At 48.7% G+C, this 18,895-nt stretch overlaps 1 protein-coding gene across 1 annotated transcript; it reads right to left on the bottom strand.

The window, feature by feature from the left end:
* Nucleotides 1–11,869: 11,869 nt before the first annotated feature.
* LOC148833603 (ferric reductase 1) lies at nt 11,870–16,159 on the bottom strand. Its single transcript, XM_088915562.1, has 6 exons — nt 15,719–16,159; nt 14,377–14,574; nt 13,852–13,947; nt 13,429–13,552; nt 12,699–12,815; nt 11,870–11,910 (listed from the first exon to the last, which is right to left on the bottom strand). Exons 1-6 carry the CDS (start codon nt 16,157–16,159, stop codon nt 11,870–11,872), a joined length of 1,017 nt encoding a protein of 338 aa, XP_088771688.1.
* Nucleotides 16,160–18,895: the final 2,736 nt, after the last annotated feature.

Consider the following 18,895-nt stretch of genomic DNA (forward strand, 5'->3'; position numbering starts at 1 on the left):
ACCTTTAATTGTGCCATGATTGCCCACAAGATACAATAAATTTCCTGGAGCAGACAAGACTCTCTCTGTTTTTATGGGTCCTGGAAATGTGCTTCATTTAGCCTTATTAAGGTTATAAGCTCATAAGGTTACTATTAAGATGTTCTTTATTACACGTTTAGTCAGTATTGTCCATTCATAATGACTTTTTAATGTTGGTGGGTCACACAAGTTGTTTCTGTCTGCCCAGCGTTACTTATTGCACAGTAATTAGACCACAGACACAAAAGGCAATTAAGGCTCAACACAAGTACCATTCCATTCCCAGAAATCACCTGAACTCAAGGACTGACTGAAGAACTGAAGAATATGATTCTGTGTATCTAACTGTTCAGTTTTCTGCTAAAAGAAATCCACCTCCCTCAAGATCAAACCCAGGGTTATGTTGAACTCGCACAGTTCTCTACAAAAAGGTAGTCAAGGTCAAGAGATGTTTTCGAAAAAAAAATGCTCGGTGATTTTGTTTCCTGTTTAAACAGAGAAACAGGACAAAGTGAAGTGGAGAAGTGGTGTGTCTTTACACAAAGGATGGTGGGGGTGTGGAAAAAGCTGACCAGCCATGTTGTTGAAGCTGATACCCTGGCTTCTCTCAAGACACAGCTGGGTGAGATCCTCCAGTCAGGACAGGAGGCTCTTCTTTACACAGAGGGTGGTGGGGGTAGGGAACTAGCTGCCCAGCCATGTTGTTGAAGCCTATACCCTGGCTTCTCTCAAGACACAGCTGGGTGAGATCCTCCAGTCAGGACAGTGGGCTCTTCTTTACACAGAGGGTGGTGGGGGTGGGGAACAAGCTGCCCAGCCATGTTGTTGAAGCCGATACCCTGGCTTCTCTCCAGACACAGTTGGGTGACATCCTCAGGTCACTTCGCTACTAACCAGATAGGCGAAATGGGGGGAGTGGCCTTCTCACGTTTGTGACCCATCTGATATCCCTGCGTTAGTGTCTGGGGTGTCCTCCATCACCACGGAAAGGAAGCCTCGAACCCTTTCCCCCGGCACACCCACCGTACGAGCTTGTTTTTTTAGACCTCCCTTAAATGCCCCACCTCTAAAGTCTGGAAGCGTCGGGGATATTATTGATTCACGAAATGAATGCCCTCAGCTGTGGGGAAACTCGGCTTCTGCCAATCCCCATTTCACAGGATTTCGAAGCCACGTCATGGAGCAGAATCGCCTGGAATGGCTGTCAGCTCTTCCAAGGTAGATCTGGTAGATCCTGCTGGACAGGATGTGGGCAGGAGTTGTGCTGATTTTGATTGTGTGGGGAATCAAATCGAATAGACAAATTCCTACGGCAAGAAATTGTATAGGGTTAATAAAGTGATGTTGTTCATCCTGTTTTTTAGGCTTGGCTATATTTAGCAGGTGAATCACAGTCATCTGATGGGATCTCCCCTCCCATAGGGATTTAGACTTGGAAGAACTTTACTTTGCCCCACAGGTAACTTCATTTGTGTTGCTGGGTACATTAAAAGCACCTCCCTCATACACATAACAGAAAAAACCCAGATGACACCATATTAAAACATTGGTTGATTAATGCTTCTTTTGTGGCACATAATGGGAATGGGAGTTTTTTTTTTTGCTCTAAACTGGCATAAAAAGCTGGCGCTTTAACCTAACGACGAAGTAAGATCCTCTCCAGCCGTTTTGGGTCAGGAGCACATCGAACAAAAGTGCGCAAAAGAAAGTGAAAACTAAAGAAAGTGAAAACTAAAGAAAGTGGACAGAAAGCTGAGAGACAAAGGGAAGCCTCTGCAGTTCTGGAGTGTAGCTCTGCTGTTGGTGTGCTTGATTTGAGACAGCCTGAGTGGGGAAACAGCTCTCAGGCATAAACGTACGAGAAATGTGCAACAGCAGCCAGGCACAATCAACACAACACAGTGCAATGCAATAATACACCATAATAAAAACAGCCAGTAAGAGGTGCAATAAAAAAATGGAGTATGAAGAATTGCACGCAGTCCAAAATATACAGAATAAACCAGAATGTACAGTGCACAAAGAAAATGTTTCGCACAGTATACATACAGTATACTGATGGAAAAAAGAAACGCAACATTTTCTGGAATGAGAATCCTATAGTTTATGAACTTTTTAAAAAAAAGTTCTGTGGCTTGAGCCACAGCCACAACTGCAGTAGATCCGGCCTTAAGGTCCCGGGTTCGAGGGAAGGAAGTTAGGTCAGACCACATTCATCAAGACCTCATTTCATAGCAGCAGAAATGTGTTCGGTCACAAATTCCCTGCAGGCGGCATCAGGGGCTCACAGCTCGCTGGGTCACGACTGTCTCAGGAGCGAGCGTCACGCCTGATAGTCAGGCAGGGGTGAAGGGAAGGACTGTCTGTGGAGAGTGGAGTCTGTAGCAAAGGCACTACATTTAAAGTGACAGAATTTCTATTCCCCTGCTCCTTCATTCTCTTTATTTTGCTCCCCACACAGATGCTATTTATTAATGCAGTAGTGAAACCAGTCATTTTAGCAAAAGTCCTATTGAAAGCCATGGTGTCACGGCGAAGAGAAGGATTGTCTGTAGACCTGGTCCTGGTGACCTTCCGGTTTCCACCCTGCCTTCATGAGATAACTGAAGCCTGCAGTGATCTAAGACGTTGCTTCATTCCAATATTTACATCTTGTTTCTAGTCGCACGTTTGGAATTTTATTTCCCTTATAGATTTCAACTGTTTGATTAGTATTAGTATTGGTATTAGTATTGGTATTGGTATTAGTATAAGTATTCACGAGGAAGAACACCATGCAAGAATCAAGCGTCATGGAGCGAAATTGTGGCCTAACCCGCTTGGCTGAGGGCGGATCTCCCGGCCAGAGGACAAGGAGACCAGGACCTCCAAGCAGGGTGGCCAAGGGGCAGCTGCAGAGGTGGAGGTGGGATGCAAGAGACGTGCAAGAGAGAGAGATAGAGAGATAGGGATCTCGTAGGTGTTTACAGCGTTTGGGAGAGGAATGGATTGTCAGGAGTGATGGAATGCTACAGAACCCTAAACAGACTATACACACTAGCCAAATATTTGACCAAGATAAGAAACAGCAAAAAGGAACAGACCCTGACAAGTACAGGCTCAGAGACCACAGCCTGGCCATAGAAACTGGGCAACACAGGCAGACCTGGCTGTCTAGAGAGGACAGGCTCAGTGACCACAGCCTGGACACAGACACTGGACACAGACAGACCTGGCTGCCCAGAGAGGACAGGCTGTGCTTCCACTGCCAGCAGGGAGAAATAGAGACAGAGGTGCACTTCCTACTGCACTGTGACAGATACTCTGGGATTAGAGAAACATTCTTCCCTAAACTAGTCCCAGAGTTCCCATACCTGCCAGAATCACAACGGGTCCCAATCCTACTGGGAGAGGGAGGAGGGAACTCAGTGGAACTGGCAGCCCAGTATGTGATCTCCTGTCACAGCCTGAGGAACAGTGAGTCTGTCTCCCAATAATGCTCCATCTGTCTACAGTATATGTAAATATTTTATGATATGCCTTTGTTGTAAATGTCTGTAATATGTCTGTAGATTTTATTTTACTTTTATTTTTTGTTTTGTTTCGTGTTAATTTTATTATTTTTATTTGCTTTGGCAACACTGATCGTACCCATCAGTCATGCTAATAAAGCACCTTGAATTGCTCATTACTGACGGCCGAGTCCAATTGAGTTTGGTTGTTTCCCATCCCTCCCGAACTTTTGTTATAAACTCCACTTCACACCTAAAAGTGTTTCCGAAGCGTTTTTTTAGTCGTCCGTCTCACGTCCAACTTCCGTTCTAACCCGTGTTTCGATCCACACCGGCTCCGCGAGACGCGAGTCTCACGTCTGTCCGTCTTCCAGCGCTTTTTTTCACGCTCCAGGTCCAGTGAGGCGTAAACCCCATAGGGGGTCCATTCAAATCACACAAGACCCCCACCTCCTACACCCTGCGAACTATATAAGCACCATCTACAATCATATCATGATCATGCGGGCCCAGAGTGGTCCATTGTATACAGTGCCAAGTTGTCACTTTGCTGTCACGAGCACAAGAAGCAGCTGATGACGCCGACACGGGTCAAGTATTGAGGCTGTGGAGCCGCAGTAAGCAGATCTGTTGTTTGTCCACCCGCTCGTGTCAGGGTTTAATCAACTACACTGTGTTGTAACGACAGGTACTGTAGTCCGGCTGTTTCAGGAGGCGTGGTCAGTCATCAAGTCGCGTACCGTTCCTGGGTGATTTCATAGTTAATTACATAGGATGAGAGTGGTGTTGTCTGGAGCATTGGGAGGGTATTATTCTATGTATTGAGACACTGATTAGTGATCAATCTAGGGGACACATTTGCTGATGGGGACGAGTTAGTGAAGCTCGCCTGTGTATTGAACGCTCTGATCAATGTTAGCCGTCGGCTCGGTTTTACCATTAAACGCCGGTTTGTTTATTGATAAATGGTCTGTGGCACTGAAGTTTCATTTGTGATTATTTTTAAACAATTCTCTCGCACAGCTGGAGAAAAAAATCAAGTGTGGGTGTTTTTTTTTTATCTATTATTGTGAACAGGTAAACTACAATGCCATTTAAAAAATATATTCAGTTACTAGTACAGTACATTTTATCCACAATCCATGAATCCTGAGGCAATGCTTTCTTCCCATTACGCCTTGAAACGTCCCTGCCTTTGACATTAATGCAAATGCCCATCTACAAATGAATGACTTGACAAAACTCTGGACCCAAGATAAAACGGGGCACTCACAAACTGTCCATTTCTGAGGCTGCGCAGTGCGTATTCAAAATGGGTCACCTGTAGCAGAGGAGCTGCCTCTGGCTAATGGCAACAAACAGTGTTTTCTCAGAATCTAAGACGGACACATGGGTCCCAGCACTTTCACCAGTGAGGGAGTTCATTTTGTTTTTAATGTCCACTTTAAAAGCATTAAGCTCACTGCGAGGGAACAATGATTAAAGGATTCTAGAAACTAAGAAGCACGTTCAGCTAAAAAAGGGCTGCCCCCACTCCAGTCCTGGAGGCCCAGAGAGTTTCAGGTTTTCCTCCACCTGCGTCCTTAATGAGCTAATTGAACTCGTAAGTTGTTAATCGGACAAATCGAAAGCTTGACTTGCTCTTAAGAAGCTGGAGATGTAAATATAAAATCTGCTGAACGGTGTCTCCTGAGGACCGTAGTTGGTCTCTCCTGGATTAAAAGCAGTGGTTCTCAATCCTGGTCCTCGTAGAGATCTCTAGAACCTCCTGGACAGTGTCTCTTGAGAACTAAAGTTGATCTCTCCCGGTCTAGAGCAGTGATTCTCAATCCTGGTCCTGGTGGAGAGCTCTAGGATGTTCTGGACAGTGTGTCCTGAGGACTGGAGATGAGTTCTCCTGGTCTAGAGTTGTTGTTCTCAATAATGCTCTCAGGAGGGACTACTAGAATCTTCTGGACAGTGTCTGTTGAGGACAGGAGTTGAGCTCCCCTGGTTTATAGCTGTGGTTCTCAATCCTGTATCTGGTAGAGAGCTGTAGAACCTGCCGGACAGTGCCTGTTGAGGACTGGAGTTGAGTTCTCCTTGTCTAGAGCTGTGGTTCTCAGTACTGGTCCTGGTAGAGAGCTGTAGAACCTGCTTGACAGTGTCTGTTGAGGACTGGAGTTGAGTTCTCCTGGTCTAGAGCTGTGGTTCTCAATCCTGTATGTGGTAGAGAGCTGTAGAACCTGCTGGACAGTGTCTCTTGAGGACAGGAGGTGGGAGAGGACCATGTTCTAGCACCTCTGGCAGACACTCATTTTTCGGGAAATGAGAAGAAAAACAGGGGGAGCCGAAACCTAGAGAAGAGCGGCTCTCTCATAAACAAAAACCAGAGGATCGGTGTGAACCGGTCAGCATGAACACCAGGAAGTCAGGCAACGAAGGGCTGGCTGGGAGAAGAGCTCCGGCAGTGCTTCAGAGGTAACGCAATGCCAGGTTAATCATCTTGATGACAGCATTGGCCACTCCACGTAAGGGGAACAGAATCAGGAAATAAACCAAAGCCAAACTTCATTCCAATCAGCTTCCTGTCTTCTCCGGTGTATCTGACCGGGTATAAATGCTACACAACTGGTTGTGCAGCAAACTGTGCAATCAATCTCTGAGTCATCCATCCTTGTGATTGAAGAAGGAAGGGGGGGGGGGGGGCAGGGCACAGCTACCACAGCTTTCAGAAACACCCTGTCTACCACATCTCCATCTGTACAGTCACCCTGATTGCCCAAATCAAGCTGGGAGGTGTGGGATGATGGTCATAAGTGGGGAAAAAAGACAAGAAGGGCCAATCTAAAGCTACAGATGCAGCAGGTGGTGGGGGGGATCACAACCTTCCTGCACTTGCAGGCCATTTGAGTGCTCACACTGACGCAAGGATAGGTACACCTCGTCCTGCAGGGGACACTGCGTCTGCAGGTGTTCCAGGTCTCCTCCAAACACCAGGATAGGAAGAGCTGTCTTTTGGCCAAACGTATCCTAGGTGGAGTACTCCTGGAATAAACAGAATTCCTTGCACACCACTGGATTAAACCCAGTGAAATCAGGGTAAAACCAAAGTACAGTGCAGTAAAGGCTAGCGTCATCATAGTGAAAGAATAGTACAGTGCAGGAAAGCCCAGGGAAATGAAAGTAAAAGTGCAGTGAGTATGTGTTAAAAGCACAGGACGGTGCAGTAAAATGCAGTGAGTATGTGTTAAAAGCACAGGACGGTGCAGTAAAGCCCAGTGAGATCAGGGTAAAAGCACAGTCCAGTGCAGTAAAATGCAATGAGTATGTGTTAAAAGCACAGGACTGTGCAGTAAAGCCCAGTGAGATCAGGGTAAAAGCACAGTCCAGTGCAGTAAAATGCAGTGAGCATGTGTTAAAAACACAGTACGGTGCAGTAAAGCCCAGTAAGATCAGGGTAAAAGCACAGTGCAGTGCAGTGAAGCCCAGTGAGATCAGGGTAAAAGCACAGTGCAGTGCAGTAAAGCCCAGTGAGATCAGGGTAAAAGCACAGCACAGTGCAGTGCAGTGAAGCCCAGTGAGATCAGGGTAAAAGCACAGTCCAGTGCAGTGAAGCCCAGTGAGATCAGGGTAAAAGCACAGCACAGTCCAGTGCAGTGAAGCCCAGTGAGATCAGGGTAAAAACACAGTCCAGTGCAGTGAAGCCCAGTGAGATCAGGGTAAAAGCACAGCACAGTGCAGTGCAGTGAAGCCCAGTGAGATCAGGGTAAAAGCACAGTGCAGTGCAGTGAAGCCCAGTGAGATCAGGGTAAAAGCACAGCACAGTCCAGTGCAGTGAAGCCCAGTGAGATCAGGGTAAAAGCACAGTCCAGTGCAGTGAAGCCCAGTGAGATCAGGGTAAAAGCACAGCACAGTCCAGTGCAGTGAAGCCCAGTGAGATCAGGGTAAAAGCACAGTCCAGTGCAGTGAAGCCCAGTGAGATCAGGGTAAAAGCACAGTGCAGTGCAGTGAAGCCCAGTGAGACCAGGGTAAAAGCACAGTCCAGTGCAGTGAAGCCCAGTGAGATCAGGGTAAAAGCACAGCACAGTCCAGTGCAGTGAAGCCCAGTGAGATCAGGGTAAATGCTCCGGTGCCCATTGAAATTGGGGTAAAGGCACCCAGCAGTGTGGGAAACCGCTGTTGCAAACTGTGGGCCATGCAGACGCACCGTGAAAGAGTGGGACAAGCACTGGACCATCGGCAGGACACCCCCAGATAAAAACTGCCCCCAGGGATTGTCTGCAATGGAGACGCGGAAACCCCCTCGCTCGCTGACTCACGTGCGCGCCTGCACGTCTGAGGAATGTCAGGTTAACCGTCTCCCATTCCGATGGGAAACAGGCGACAATTCCTTAGAGCTTGATTTCAAAGTGAAAGAATGGGCGAGACGCCGCAAAGACACGCCCGCCACACTGCTCGGATTACTGCCCTTATCGACAGAAGCGGCCGTGTATCCGCGCCAGTTTCACTTGGCACACTCTGGCCCCTGAAACCCCTCCCCCGGGGCAAGAGCTGTCAGAGTAAAAGAGGCGGGAGGTGGGGCAGTTCTAAGGAGCCTGTGAGACTGAGCAGTCTTGAGCGGAGGACGGCCTGTGGAGAAGATCCAATTTCTGGAGGAAAGTGACAGCGGACTCCTTCAGCAGCGAGAGAGAAACACGAAACCAAAGGAGGCTCAGAGGCAGTGCACTCCAAACCGTGCAGGGGGGAGGCCTTTCTTTACACTAAGAGATGGAGGGGTCTGGAACAAGCTGCCCATTGATGTTGTCAAGGGCTGGATGTCGTGCTTGGAGCAATTAATTATTCGCAGCTAATAGTGCTGGAAGGGCCTCCCTTTGGTTGAAAACTTTCCTCTGTTTCCTCTGATGAAAGGCCACATGGTAGTGCCAGAATTGTGCCATCTTATCATTTGGCTCACCTTGGGATAGAACTCCATCTATACAATATATATATACTGTCTATTATATACTGTACTGTCCAGATTTCAGGGAGCGCAGCTTAACTAATTCTGGCCAGAACGTAACCAAAGTTACTCTGGGAGGCAAACAAGAAAACCAAGGCAGTATAGGAGCACTGCGAAAGACCCCACCCTCAGCTAGGGCGGCGCTAAAGATCTGCCCCCCCCAAAAAAAAACTCACAATGGATGTCAAAGGCTTCATTGCAGACTTTTCCAAGAAAAAAAAAAACTTTGCAATAAACAGATACTCAGACCCCCCTCAACCACCACTAACCCCCATGTAAGAATACAGCACACACTTTCCCAACCTATATGCTATATTGGTTAAATCATTCTTAAGCTAAATACTTCGCACACAGGTGGCACAGAGCTTAGCTTTGCTGCCTCTCTTGGGTGGAACCTTGGGTTCAAATCCAGGCAGGGGGTGCCGTTTCGGTGGAGTTTGTATGTCCTCTCCTCCTTCATGTGGGTTTCCTCTCAGTCCGTAGACATGCTGGTAATTTAATTGGCTTCTGGGGAGAATGGGCCTGTGTGTGTGTGTGCCTCCCCTGTGATGGTTTGGCGTCCCATCCACGGTGTACCCAGCCTTATGCCTGTTGCTTGCTGGGATAGGCTCTGGTTCCCTCACAACCCTGTTCTGGATGACGTGGTTAGAAAATGGATAGATGGCTGTAATTTAGTAAAGGGGCTTTTGGCGCCCTCTGGTGGCAGATCTGCCACTATTGCAGTTTTTTCGAAGGCGAAGATGTGCTACAATCACATTGCCACATGGCCTGTTTCAGGCAACCAGAGCAGAGTGCTTTCGCACCTAGTCCAGATACAGCTGTTCGTCGGCAGGAGACACATCCAGTATGAGACAATGTCCACAGGAAGTGAAACACTCCATGGCTTCCTGTATGTGTCCCATGCTCTAAGACAACACTGTGCAGCACAGCGTGCTTCCCTAGAGAAGGGAGTTTATTTGCCGTATGTACTGCACATGTACCATGGCACTCTTACTCATGCTGGTCCCTCTGGACGTGCACAGTACAATAGACGGCAGAACAATGAACACACGAGACAATGGTAGTCCAAGCCCACATTGCAGAGCGTAGGGGTGCAGTGAACGCTGAAGCCCTGTGCCGTTCGCTGTTAATGACGGGCACTGCCGCGCAGTAGAAGCTGCTCTTGCGCCTGGTGGCCCGAGCTTTAACACAGAAAGGGCCCTGCTGGCCAGAGCTGCCATTTGAGTTTGGAGCTGGACGGGCAGTGAGCTAGAGAATCTCTCCCGCTCTTCTAAGTGCTCAGGATGGGAGCCCTGGTGACTGGATTCGCCCAAGCGCTTGAAGCATTGGCTCCCCCTGGTGGCCAGAGCAGAGACGTGGAGGCTTACTGTCACTTTGGCTCCAGACTCAGCACAGCCTCTGGGAAGGACATCAATAATAATAATTTCCTTACACTTATATGGCACTTTTCTGGACACTCCGGTCAAAGCGCTTAACAGGTAATGGGGAATCCCACTACCACCACCAGTGTGCAGCCCCACCTGGATGATGCTCCAGTACTCTCACCACACACCAGCTCTCAGTGGGGAGGAGAGCAGAGGGATGAAGTCAGTTCAGAGACATTAAGTAGGTAGTTGCATCAGCAGGTGTAGGCTGCAAAGGAACAGGCAAAGGTTTATTCCATGCTGAAAGGAAAATAGACACAACATTTCAGCTGTGGAGCCTTCGTCAGGTGTGGAAGAATGCACCTGATGAAGGCCCCCCAGACGAAATATTCTTTCAGCATGGAAGAAACCTTTACCTCTTCATCTGGGAAGGGTGGTACTGGTGGGGGGTTTAAGGATGAGTAAATCCCTTCTTGTTTTTCCGCATAGTTGATCCCTAAATTCCAGGGTGTTAAGTGTGTTGACGTCAGTAGCCAGCGCTGCCGACACAAGTCAAACACAGCAGTAACGGGTGAGTGAGCCCAGTGCTTTACCTTGGTTCAGCAAGCAAATGAGCAATTATTTTCCTCTGATTCTGTCACAGTCATCATCCTTCCTCTAGAGGGCGCTCCTACTTTATTATTACATGCACCTGTCTAGGCTCAGTACTGGCAGACAGACGTCTGCAGGCCCGCCTATCCACTGGGCTCAGGAGCAGCCCGAGGGCACAGGCCTTTTCCCCAGGCGTCCTGACTTCCCAGTGCGGGGCTTGGAGCACCTTGCTCCGTTATGGTTTCATTTTCCATTTTCCTGTATCCCTTTTCCCTGTCTTCGTCTCAGATTGATCTCTTCGGCTACCTGGACTTTGGACTGCGCCCTGTTCTTTCCCTTTTGGACTCTGGACTTGTTCGCCTGCGCTCCCCCTCGCACCTGGATCGCCTCCGGCACCCTGTCCCCCCGTCAGTCCTCCCATCCACTCCTCTCCGTCTTTTCCCTATTGTCCTTCTCCAGTCTCTTCCGGATTATACCGTCTGCACGGGGTCCTAAATATGCACTACACAGGAGTCAGGAGCGGCTCCCGTGACGGCTTCGTACAGAGATCAGGGCCAACAAAAGTAAAGTACAGTATGGCGAATAAAAAGCACTATACATTTATCCCCAATACGGTCCCCTCACACACAGCCAGACCACAAATCCAAAAATCAAATTTTATTTTCTATGGAAATAAATACAGAAATGTTTTTTCACAGTCAGTGCACAATAGAACAGATTGGTCAAAACCGCAACGTGCCCGTACACGTTTCCCCTCCCGCGCCACTTTTCCTACACTCCACATCCGGCCTTTTCTTATGCCCCTGAGAAAGTCGGGATTGCGTTCCGGAAAGCGGGGGGAGCGGGAATCTGGCGTTGTGGAGGCGAGAGCTGTGGGAGAATGTGCAAAGCTGTCTGGGAGGAATCGGAGCGCGGATCTTCAGGATAGAGCAAGCGATCAGGTGGAGACGCCAAACAAAACAGCAGTGTTTCCAATTAATATATTACCCCCCCCCATGAGTAGCGCCAGTGATGATAGTGTAATGGTCACCCACACAGTACACTCAATCACACACAAGGCTGGAGTGGAACTGTAGATTCCCACTTATTTGTCAGCGACTCCTGGGAGAGGCGGAGCCAGAAGAGAGCGAGATGCCCAGTCAGAAAGAAACTACTCTTTTGGAATCAAGACCTTTTGTAACTTGGTTGGCTATTTTTGGCTCAGACAACTCCAGCTTCTTTGCTCGAGCCATGTACCTGGTTTCACAGAGGATTCCGTCTGTGCAATCGCTTGCCCCCCTCCTGAAGACCACCCCGATCGTCCCCGTTCTCTGCGTGTGTGTGTGTGTTTGGCTGTGTGTGTGTGTGTGTGTGTGTGTGAGTCCCTCCTCTCGTCAGCCGCCACGCCCCCCTCTGTGAGTCTCACCCCGGCGATGAGTCGGTCAGTCAGCCCGGCAGCCCCAGGCTGTGAGAATCAGCATCCCTGCAAGGAACAAGACGCAGGTGAAACCTTCGACGTGCCTCTGGGAAAGCGCTGGGAACGGCGTCTCTGCCGTGCTTGAACAGTGTGAGCGGATTTCCGGGGTGACAAGTGTGGGTGCCCCCCTGTTTGCTCTCCAGGGGTTAGAGAACGGCCACCCCCACAGAACGTTCCTGGTTGTTCTGCTCTGACGGTGACTTTATTAATAAATCTCGGGGTACACACATGATCATCCCTCGTGCTCCGGGGTTGTACTCCCTGATTGTGCTGCCCTGACTGTCAGTTTATTAATATAAATCTCGGGGTACACTCATGATCATCTCTAGTGCTCTGGGATTGTGCTGCCCTGACTGTCAGTTTACTAATATAAATCTCGGGGTACACACATGATCACCCCTAGTGCTCCAGCAATGCAGTTCCTGGTTGTGCTGTCCTGACTCTCGGTTTATTAATAAATATCGGGGTACACACATGATCGTCCCTAGTGCTCCGGGATTGTACTGCCCTGACTGTCAGTTAATTCATATAAATCTCGGGGTACACACATGATCATCCCTAGTGCTCTGGGATTGTGCTGCCCTGACTGTCCGTTTACTAATATAAATCTCGGGGTACACACATGACCATCCCTAGTGCTTCAGGATTGCACTCCCTGATTGTGCTGTCCTGACTGTCAGTTTATTATATTAAATTATATTAAATTTTGGGGTACACCCATGATCGTCTCTAGTGCGTACCTAACGTCTAATTAGTGCTTATTTTGGAAGAGAAGCAAACAGGCCGGGTCTTACCGAGCGCCGTGATGAGGGAGGGCTGGATCGGACTGGCTGAGGAGGGTAGACTGTAGTTCAGCAGGCTGACCTTGTCTGGACTGAAGAAGCGGACATCAGGAACGCTGAAGCTGCCCCCTGTGAAGAAGGATAGGTGGGTACATTAGCAGAATTCCCCGGATCAACAGATACCATCAGTTCCCCTGGTGTGCCCATTCTGTTCCGCTGCCTTGTGGGTCTGTGTTCCACAATTAATGAAAAGTGATGTTCTGGGCCAGTTGGTTAAAGATGGGCCAATGATCTCATTCAAACCATGGTTGGATCAGAGACAGGGAATGGAACTAAATGGAATGGAAGAAGCAACCACCCCTTCTTCTCCTCAATTTGATGAGCCCTAATGTTGTTTCTTGAACTGAATGTCCCATGCACAAAGCAATTCCCCACCCTTGCCTTCCTTTACAATCTACAGATTTCTTTCAGTGCTGGTAAACCATACTCCCATTCCAGAAACAAATCAATCCATGCCAAGTTTTTCTTTCATATTATTCGAATAAATTCAGCCATTGGCACCAGCTTGTCTCCGAATGGGGCAATGGGATGGAATATGCCCTCACCCCACCCTGGCTCCTATGCAATGACTTACAATCAAGCCACCCTGCAGTGGGAGCCCTGGTTAGTCCTCATGCGAACCCTAAAAGATCCGTTCAGCTGGACTCGTCCCTGTCTTTGTTTTGCGCAAACAGGGGCTTACCAGCTCCGACGGTCCCATTGGCCAGGTATATGTAGTACTGCGTGGTGGTGGAGATGTTCCACGCCACAAAGGAGCAGCTGATGACTCCTCCAATGTAGGATCCCACCACAGTGTTGATGTTGTTCTGCATGAGCGAGAGAGAGAGACAGCATGCAACACTGACATCATGACCATAGCTCGCTTATGAGGATCTTCCCCCCCACCCGTAGGCCACCAACCCCTCACTGGCGAAAGTGGGAGCTCTTAGGTTTGGGGTTATGGGGTGGGGCTGGGGGGGCAGTTCTGGTGAAGAGGAGCAGTATCGGGGATCTGTGCTGAGCTGTAAGGCTGCTTTAGGAGCCTAAGAAACTACTGTACATCCCATGATGCTGGGGATCACACCACCCTCTCCCCTCCCCCCTGCACCCAGATGTGGATAATTACCGTGGGCAGCAGATTCATGCTGCTTCCTGTGTAGTTGGCTCTTGAGACATAGACGTTGGTGCCGTTCAGAGCACAGATATAGACCTCACTGTTTCCCTGAGGAGACACAGACAGCACACACACTGCTCAGACCACATCAATTCCTCTTTCTTTCTCTGCTGCTTATAAACAACAGCTATGTCCCTCTACAACCCACTGAAGCAGGTGTGACTCTGGCCAGTACCTGGATGGGAGACTCCTGGGAAAGCGAAAGTGGTGTTTGTTGGACCAGAAGGGGGCGGTCACCCTGTGGTCTGTGTGGGTCCTAATGCCCCAATATAGCTATGGGGACACTATACTGTAAAAAGTCACCGTCCTTCAGAGGTCCTGACTGATTTTTAATGTGGTCATTAAAAATCCCAGGGCATTTCTTGAAAACAGTAAGGGTGTTAACACACACAACAGGACATCCTGTCCTGTTGTGTGTGTTAATTACTGAGGGATTCTCTGTGATCTCCTCTTTCTCAGTCCTAGTGGGTACCTTACCGTTCCATTGTCAAGAGAGAGTCCAAAGCTGATGTACCCCACAGACTGCCCGCTGATCTCGAACTGGAGCCCCTGATCACGTGTTTCCACCAGACGGGAGGACATGAAGAAGCACCCCGAGGTGACGCCGGGGGTGCAGTTTGTGGGACTGCTCTGGCAGGCTTTCTGTGTACTGCAGCCCACCTTGGAAATTGTCAGCTGCCCCAGGGGAGAAAACATTACATTAGAACAGCCCCCCACTGTACTTGGGCACAAACCGGCATGAACTCGGGGCCCTCGGGGCTCTCGGGGCCCTCGGAGCCCTCAGCCAAGAAGAGCATCTTTGGCTGCAGATTGTCTTTACACATGGAGGGTAAGATGTGACCTGCATCTCACTTGAGAGCACCGGCATGCCCTGATTCTCAGTCCATGTCAGATTGACAGTCTGCTGAAGCTCAGCAGGTGTGAGGCTGGTCAGTACCTGGATGGGAGACTCCTGGGAAAGCTGAGCTTGCTGCTGGAAGAGGTGTTAGTGGGGCCAGTAGGGGGCGCTCCTCCTGTGGTCCTAATGCCCCAGAATAGTGACAGGGACACTATACTGTATAAAAGGCAGTGTTCCTTGGATGAGACTTAAAACTGAGGTCCTGACTCTCCGTGGTCATTAAAAATCCCAGGGTGCTTCTTGAAAAGAGTAGGGGTGTTACCCCGGCGTCCTGGCCAGATTTCCCCCTGGTCTTTACCAATCATGGCCTCCTAATAACCCCCCTCTCTGAACTGGCTCCATCACTCTGTTCTCCTCCCCACTGAGAGCTGGTGTGTGGGGAGAGTACTGGAGCATCATCCAGGTGGGGCTGCACACTGGTGGTGGTGGGATTCCCCATTACCTGTAAGCTGCTTTTGAGTGGAATGTCCAGAAAAGCGCTCTATAAGTGTAAGCAATTTATTAATCACCTTCTCTAGCAGATTAACAGAGGAAGAGAGATCAGACAGCGTGGAGTTCTGCATGCAGGGGTCAGATACACCTCAGTAGAAATTTAAGAACCCCTTCAGGGGCTACAGGAAGAACTTCCTGGAGGTCACCGCAGCTCAAATGGGGTTCGCAGAGCACTGACTGCTGGAGGGGTGCGGGGAGGGGGGGGTGAAGGAAACTGAGCGGCAGACGTGTGGAAAGAGAATAAACTACCCCCCTGCGGGGCATGAAGTGGTGCAGACCTTGGGGGTGTGGGATTGGTTTCCAACCAGGCAACACCGGGTGCGGGCTGCATGCTGGCGCTCGACCGCCGCTCAGCTCCCACTCATCAGAGGAACGGGCGAGCCTGGAGACGTCCTACGCCGACCCCCCCCGGCATGGTCTCGCACTTACCGGGGCCGCAGTGGTGGCGGTGGTCGCGCTGCTGAGGGTGGAAGCCGTCGCGTTGGCGGTGGAGTTGCCCGTGCCGGCGCCACTGGAGGTCGAGGCAGAGCTCGCCGTCGCCGTAGTAGACGTCGACGTGGCCGTGGACGAGCTGGCGGTGGTGCCGGTCGTGGTGGCGGTGCTGATGGCCGTAGAGGCGGCTGTGCTAGTGCCAGTGGCCGCCGCGGTGGTGCCAGTGTCCGCCGCGGTGGTGCCAGTGGGCACCGCGGTGGTGCTGCTCATGCTGGGAGCCGCCGTGGTCGTCGGGATGCTGGTGCTGATGGTGGTGTAGGGCGCCGTGGTGATCACCGTGGTGGTGTCGGTGTCAGGAGCGGTTGTAGTCGTGTCTTGAGCTCTACAGCTCATCATCCCGCTGACGAGACAGAAGATGAGCACATCTCTGACCAGCATCTGAAAGACAGAGGAACGGACATGGAAGAGGGGAGCCCAGCCTGATGTCTCCGTGGCCACAGATAATGAAGGAGGTTTTCTCTTTTACCGGAGGCCGGGAACAGGGAACAGGAAGGAGCTGGAGAACTGAGCAGCGGAGCCCTGGAGGGATGGAGACTGATGGAGGAGTCCAGACTGACCTCCAGCCATCTCTAGCTCTTCAGCCTGGGTCATCAGCAATGTTCCCTCTAATTTCTAAAGTTGTGCAATTTTTTTCCCAGTGACAAAAACATGTGCGCACTAAATGGAGTGTACATAAAATTGTAAGCCTGAAATGATTTTTTGTTAATATTTCTCGCAACGGAACATATATCAAATTATGACTTTTTCGGAGCGGCAGGTTCTACCATTTCGCCAAGCCATTCCACTCTAAGTGAACGTGCAGTTCTTTTGTGCTTAACGCCCGTCACCTCTTTCGACATAGCGAATCAATATTTTTAGTCTTTTAATCCAATAAACTTTTAAGTGGGTAATACAAATTTGAAAACAATGAGTCTACGTTCCTACGATATCAAGGCTCAACGATGCACACTGTGCAAACTGGAAAAAGGAAAAGGCTGTTTGTTGCGAAGCAGAGAGAGCTAAAAGACTGGGGCAGCGACTCCACGAGCCCGGTCATGGAGACTGAGTGAGCCGAGAGGTGCGAGACGACGAGAGCGAAGATACCGCTGATCGAGTAGCAATAATAATAATGCACACAGCCAAGCTGGGCCTCTCGCAGCCAGTCTCCTGCGGTCAATTTTGCATTTTTCAAATGACGGCCGTGTTTGTTTTATTATCATCATATTTTTGGGGGGAATTTATATTTTTTTATTTTAGAGAACAAAACAAAACCATTTTACATATAAACCACCATTATTCAGCCTTACATCACAGGCAAAAATTCCTGTTTGTTCCCGTAGTATTTTAACAATTATATAACTTATTCAATTTCAGTTATTTTGTATCTCAACAAAATTCGACCTTAAAGGTTTAATGTACTGAACCCATCTAGACCAATATTTGACATTTTTTTTCATTTGTAATTTTAGTGAAAATGTTATTTTTTCCATGATATATATATATATATTTCCTTTATTAATTCAATCCAATCATTCATTGTTGGTAGATCTCTGAGAAGCCACTTTTTTTGTTTTAGCTTTCTTCCCTGCTGATATAAGGATTCCGAACAAGTATTCGTCAGTTCCCCTCCAATCAAAATCCAGCTTACCAAAATCTAAAGCCTCAAATGTAAAGGGTACATTCCTTTCAAATATAGTTTCTCATGCAACTCCTTCCAGAAAAGCCTTATTTTAGGGCAGCTCCAGAATAGATGCCAATGATCACCTTGATTTCCACACTGTCTCACACCTTTTCCTCCGTATGGTGCGCCTTCTGACTCGGGGTAATGAAAAATCGAACAATGTTTTTCCAGCAAAACTCTCTCCATAAATGCGAGTTAGTACATCTCCATCGAAATTCACAAATTTTAAGCCACTCTTCATTCGAAATTCTAACTTCACTTTCTTTCACCCATTTATCTTTTACATACTCTGTAGAATATGATTTCTTTTCCATAAATCTTTTATATAATCTAGATATAATACCTTTACCCAATTCTGATTTGTAGGCTTCTAAAACTATTTTCGCTACCCCATCATTAACAAAATATCTAAATCTCCCCTTATAATCTGCTTATTAAAATAGTGGGGGAATTTAATTTTTTGCGCGCAGTTCAATTTCCTCTGTGTGCTGATTTCCTCACCAGTGTGCGCGCACACGCACATGGCCTAGAGGGAGCATTGGACATCGGCCGGGGCTCTAGCCTAGACAGGGGCTCACCGGGCTAACGCACACTGGTGGTGGTAGTGGGATTCCCCATTACCTGTAAAGCGCTTTAAGTGGAGCGTCCAGAAAAGCACTATGTAAGTGTAAGGAATTATCATTATTATTATTGTGAAGAGATGAGCCTATAATAAGCCTTTACCAGAGGTCTTGCCACGCCTGGCCACCTCTGGAACTGATTCACTCCTGTGTGATGACGGAGCTCACAATAGGGACCACAGAACAAAATCAGACATTGCACAGCAATGTTTTGTCGGCTCCCATAGAAGAAGAGATACTCATACTTATCAGCCGGCACTCGTGGATATGCATCATGTAGCATAGCAATGACCTGAAGCACATGGCTAATAAACCAAGCAGATCATCGGTGGGGGGGGGGAGGCTAAAGTCTAAGACCGACCAAGTCCATCGCCAGATTTTAATCCAGCTGAGCTGCATTTAACATGCAGAGTGACAAAAACTTAAGGTGCTGCACTTTGAAAAGAGGCAGGAACTCAAGCAGGCTGCAGTCAAGCTTCGCTGATTACAGAGTGTGCTGAGTTATTGAGGAGCACACCTCGTGCAGTTATTGCCTCATACTGATACGGAATGAATTAGAAAGTTTTACACTCCAAAGTGTACTGAAATACTCATGGTCACTTCAAATCACTGGGTTGAGCACAAAGGAGGTTTTTCTCCGATGCAGTACTCTATTGCCACATCCACAAAGTTGACTGGAAGTTGCTCCAGTGCAGCCCAGACAGAAAAAAATACAGCGATAACAACAAGACACAAAACCAGTTACACAAAAAACACACATGACACTTCCACATACAACGTGCATGCTTCTGAATCAATGCACCATCCAAGATCTACATGTTGAGGTGCCCCAGT

This window comes from Atractosteus spatula, chromosome 5 (genome assembly GCF_055471065.1).
Source record: "Atractosteus spatula isolate fAtrSpa1 chromosome 5, fAtrSpa1.hap1, whole genome shotgun sequence".
NCBI lineage: Eukaryota > Metazoa > Chordata > Actinopteri > Semionotiformes > Lepisosteidae > Atractosteus > Atractosteus spatula.

What these genes read in the sequence shown, in the direction of transcription:
- LOC148833603 (XM_088915562.1), bottom strand. Translation starts at nt 16,159, where the DNA reads ATGCTGGTCAGAGATGTGCTCATCTTCTGTCTCGTCAGCGGGATGATG. An exon ending in CCGCCACCACTGCGGCCCCG is followed by an intron (nt 14,575 to 15,718) that starts GTAAGTGCGAGA and finishes CCCCTGGGGCAG; the next exon opens with CTGACAATTTCCAAGGTGGG. An exon ending in CTCCCTCATCACGGCGCTCG is followed by an intron (nt 11,911 to 12,698) that starts GTAAGACCCGGC and finishes TGTTCCTTGCAG; the next exon opens with GGATGCTGATTCTCACAGCC.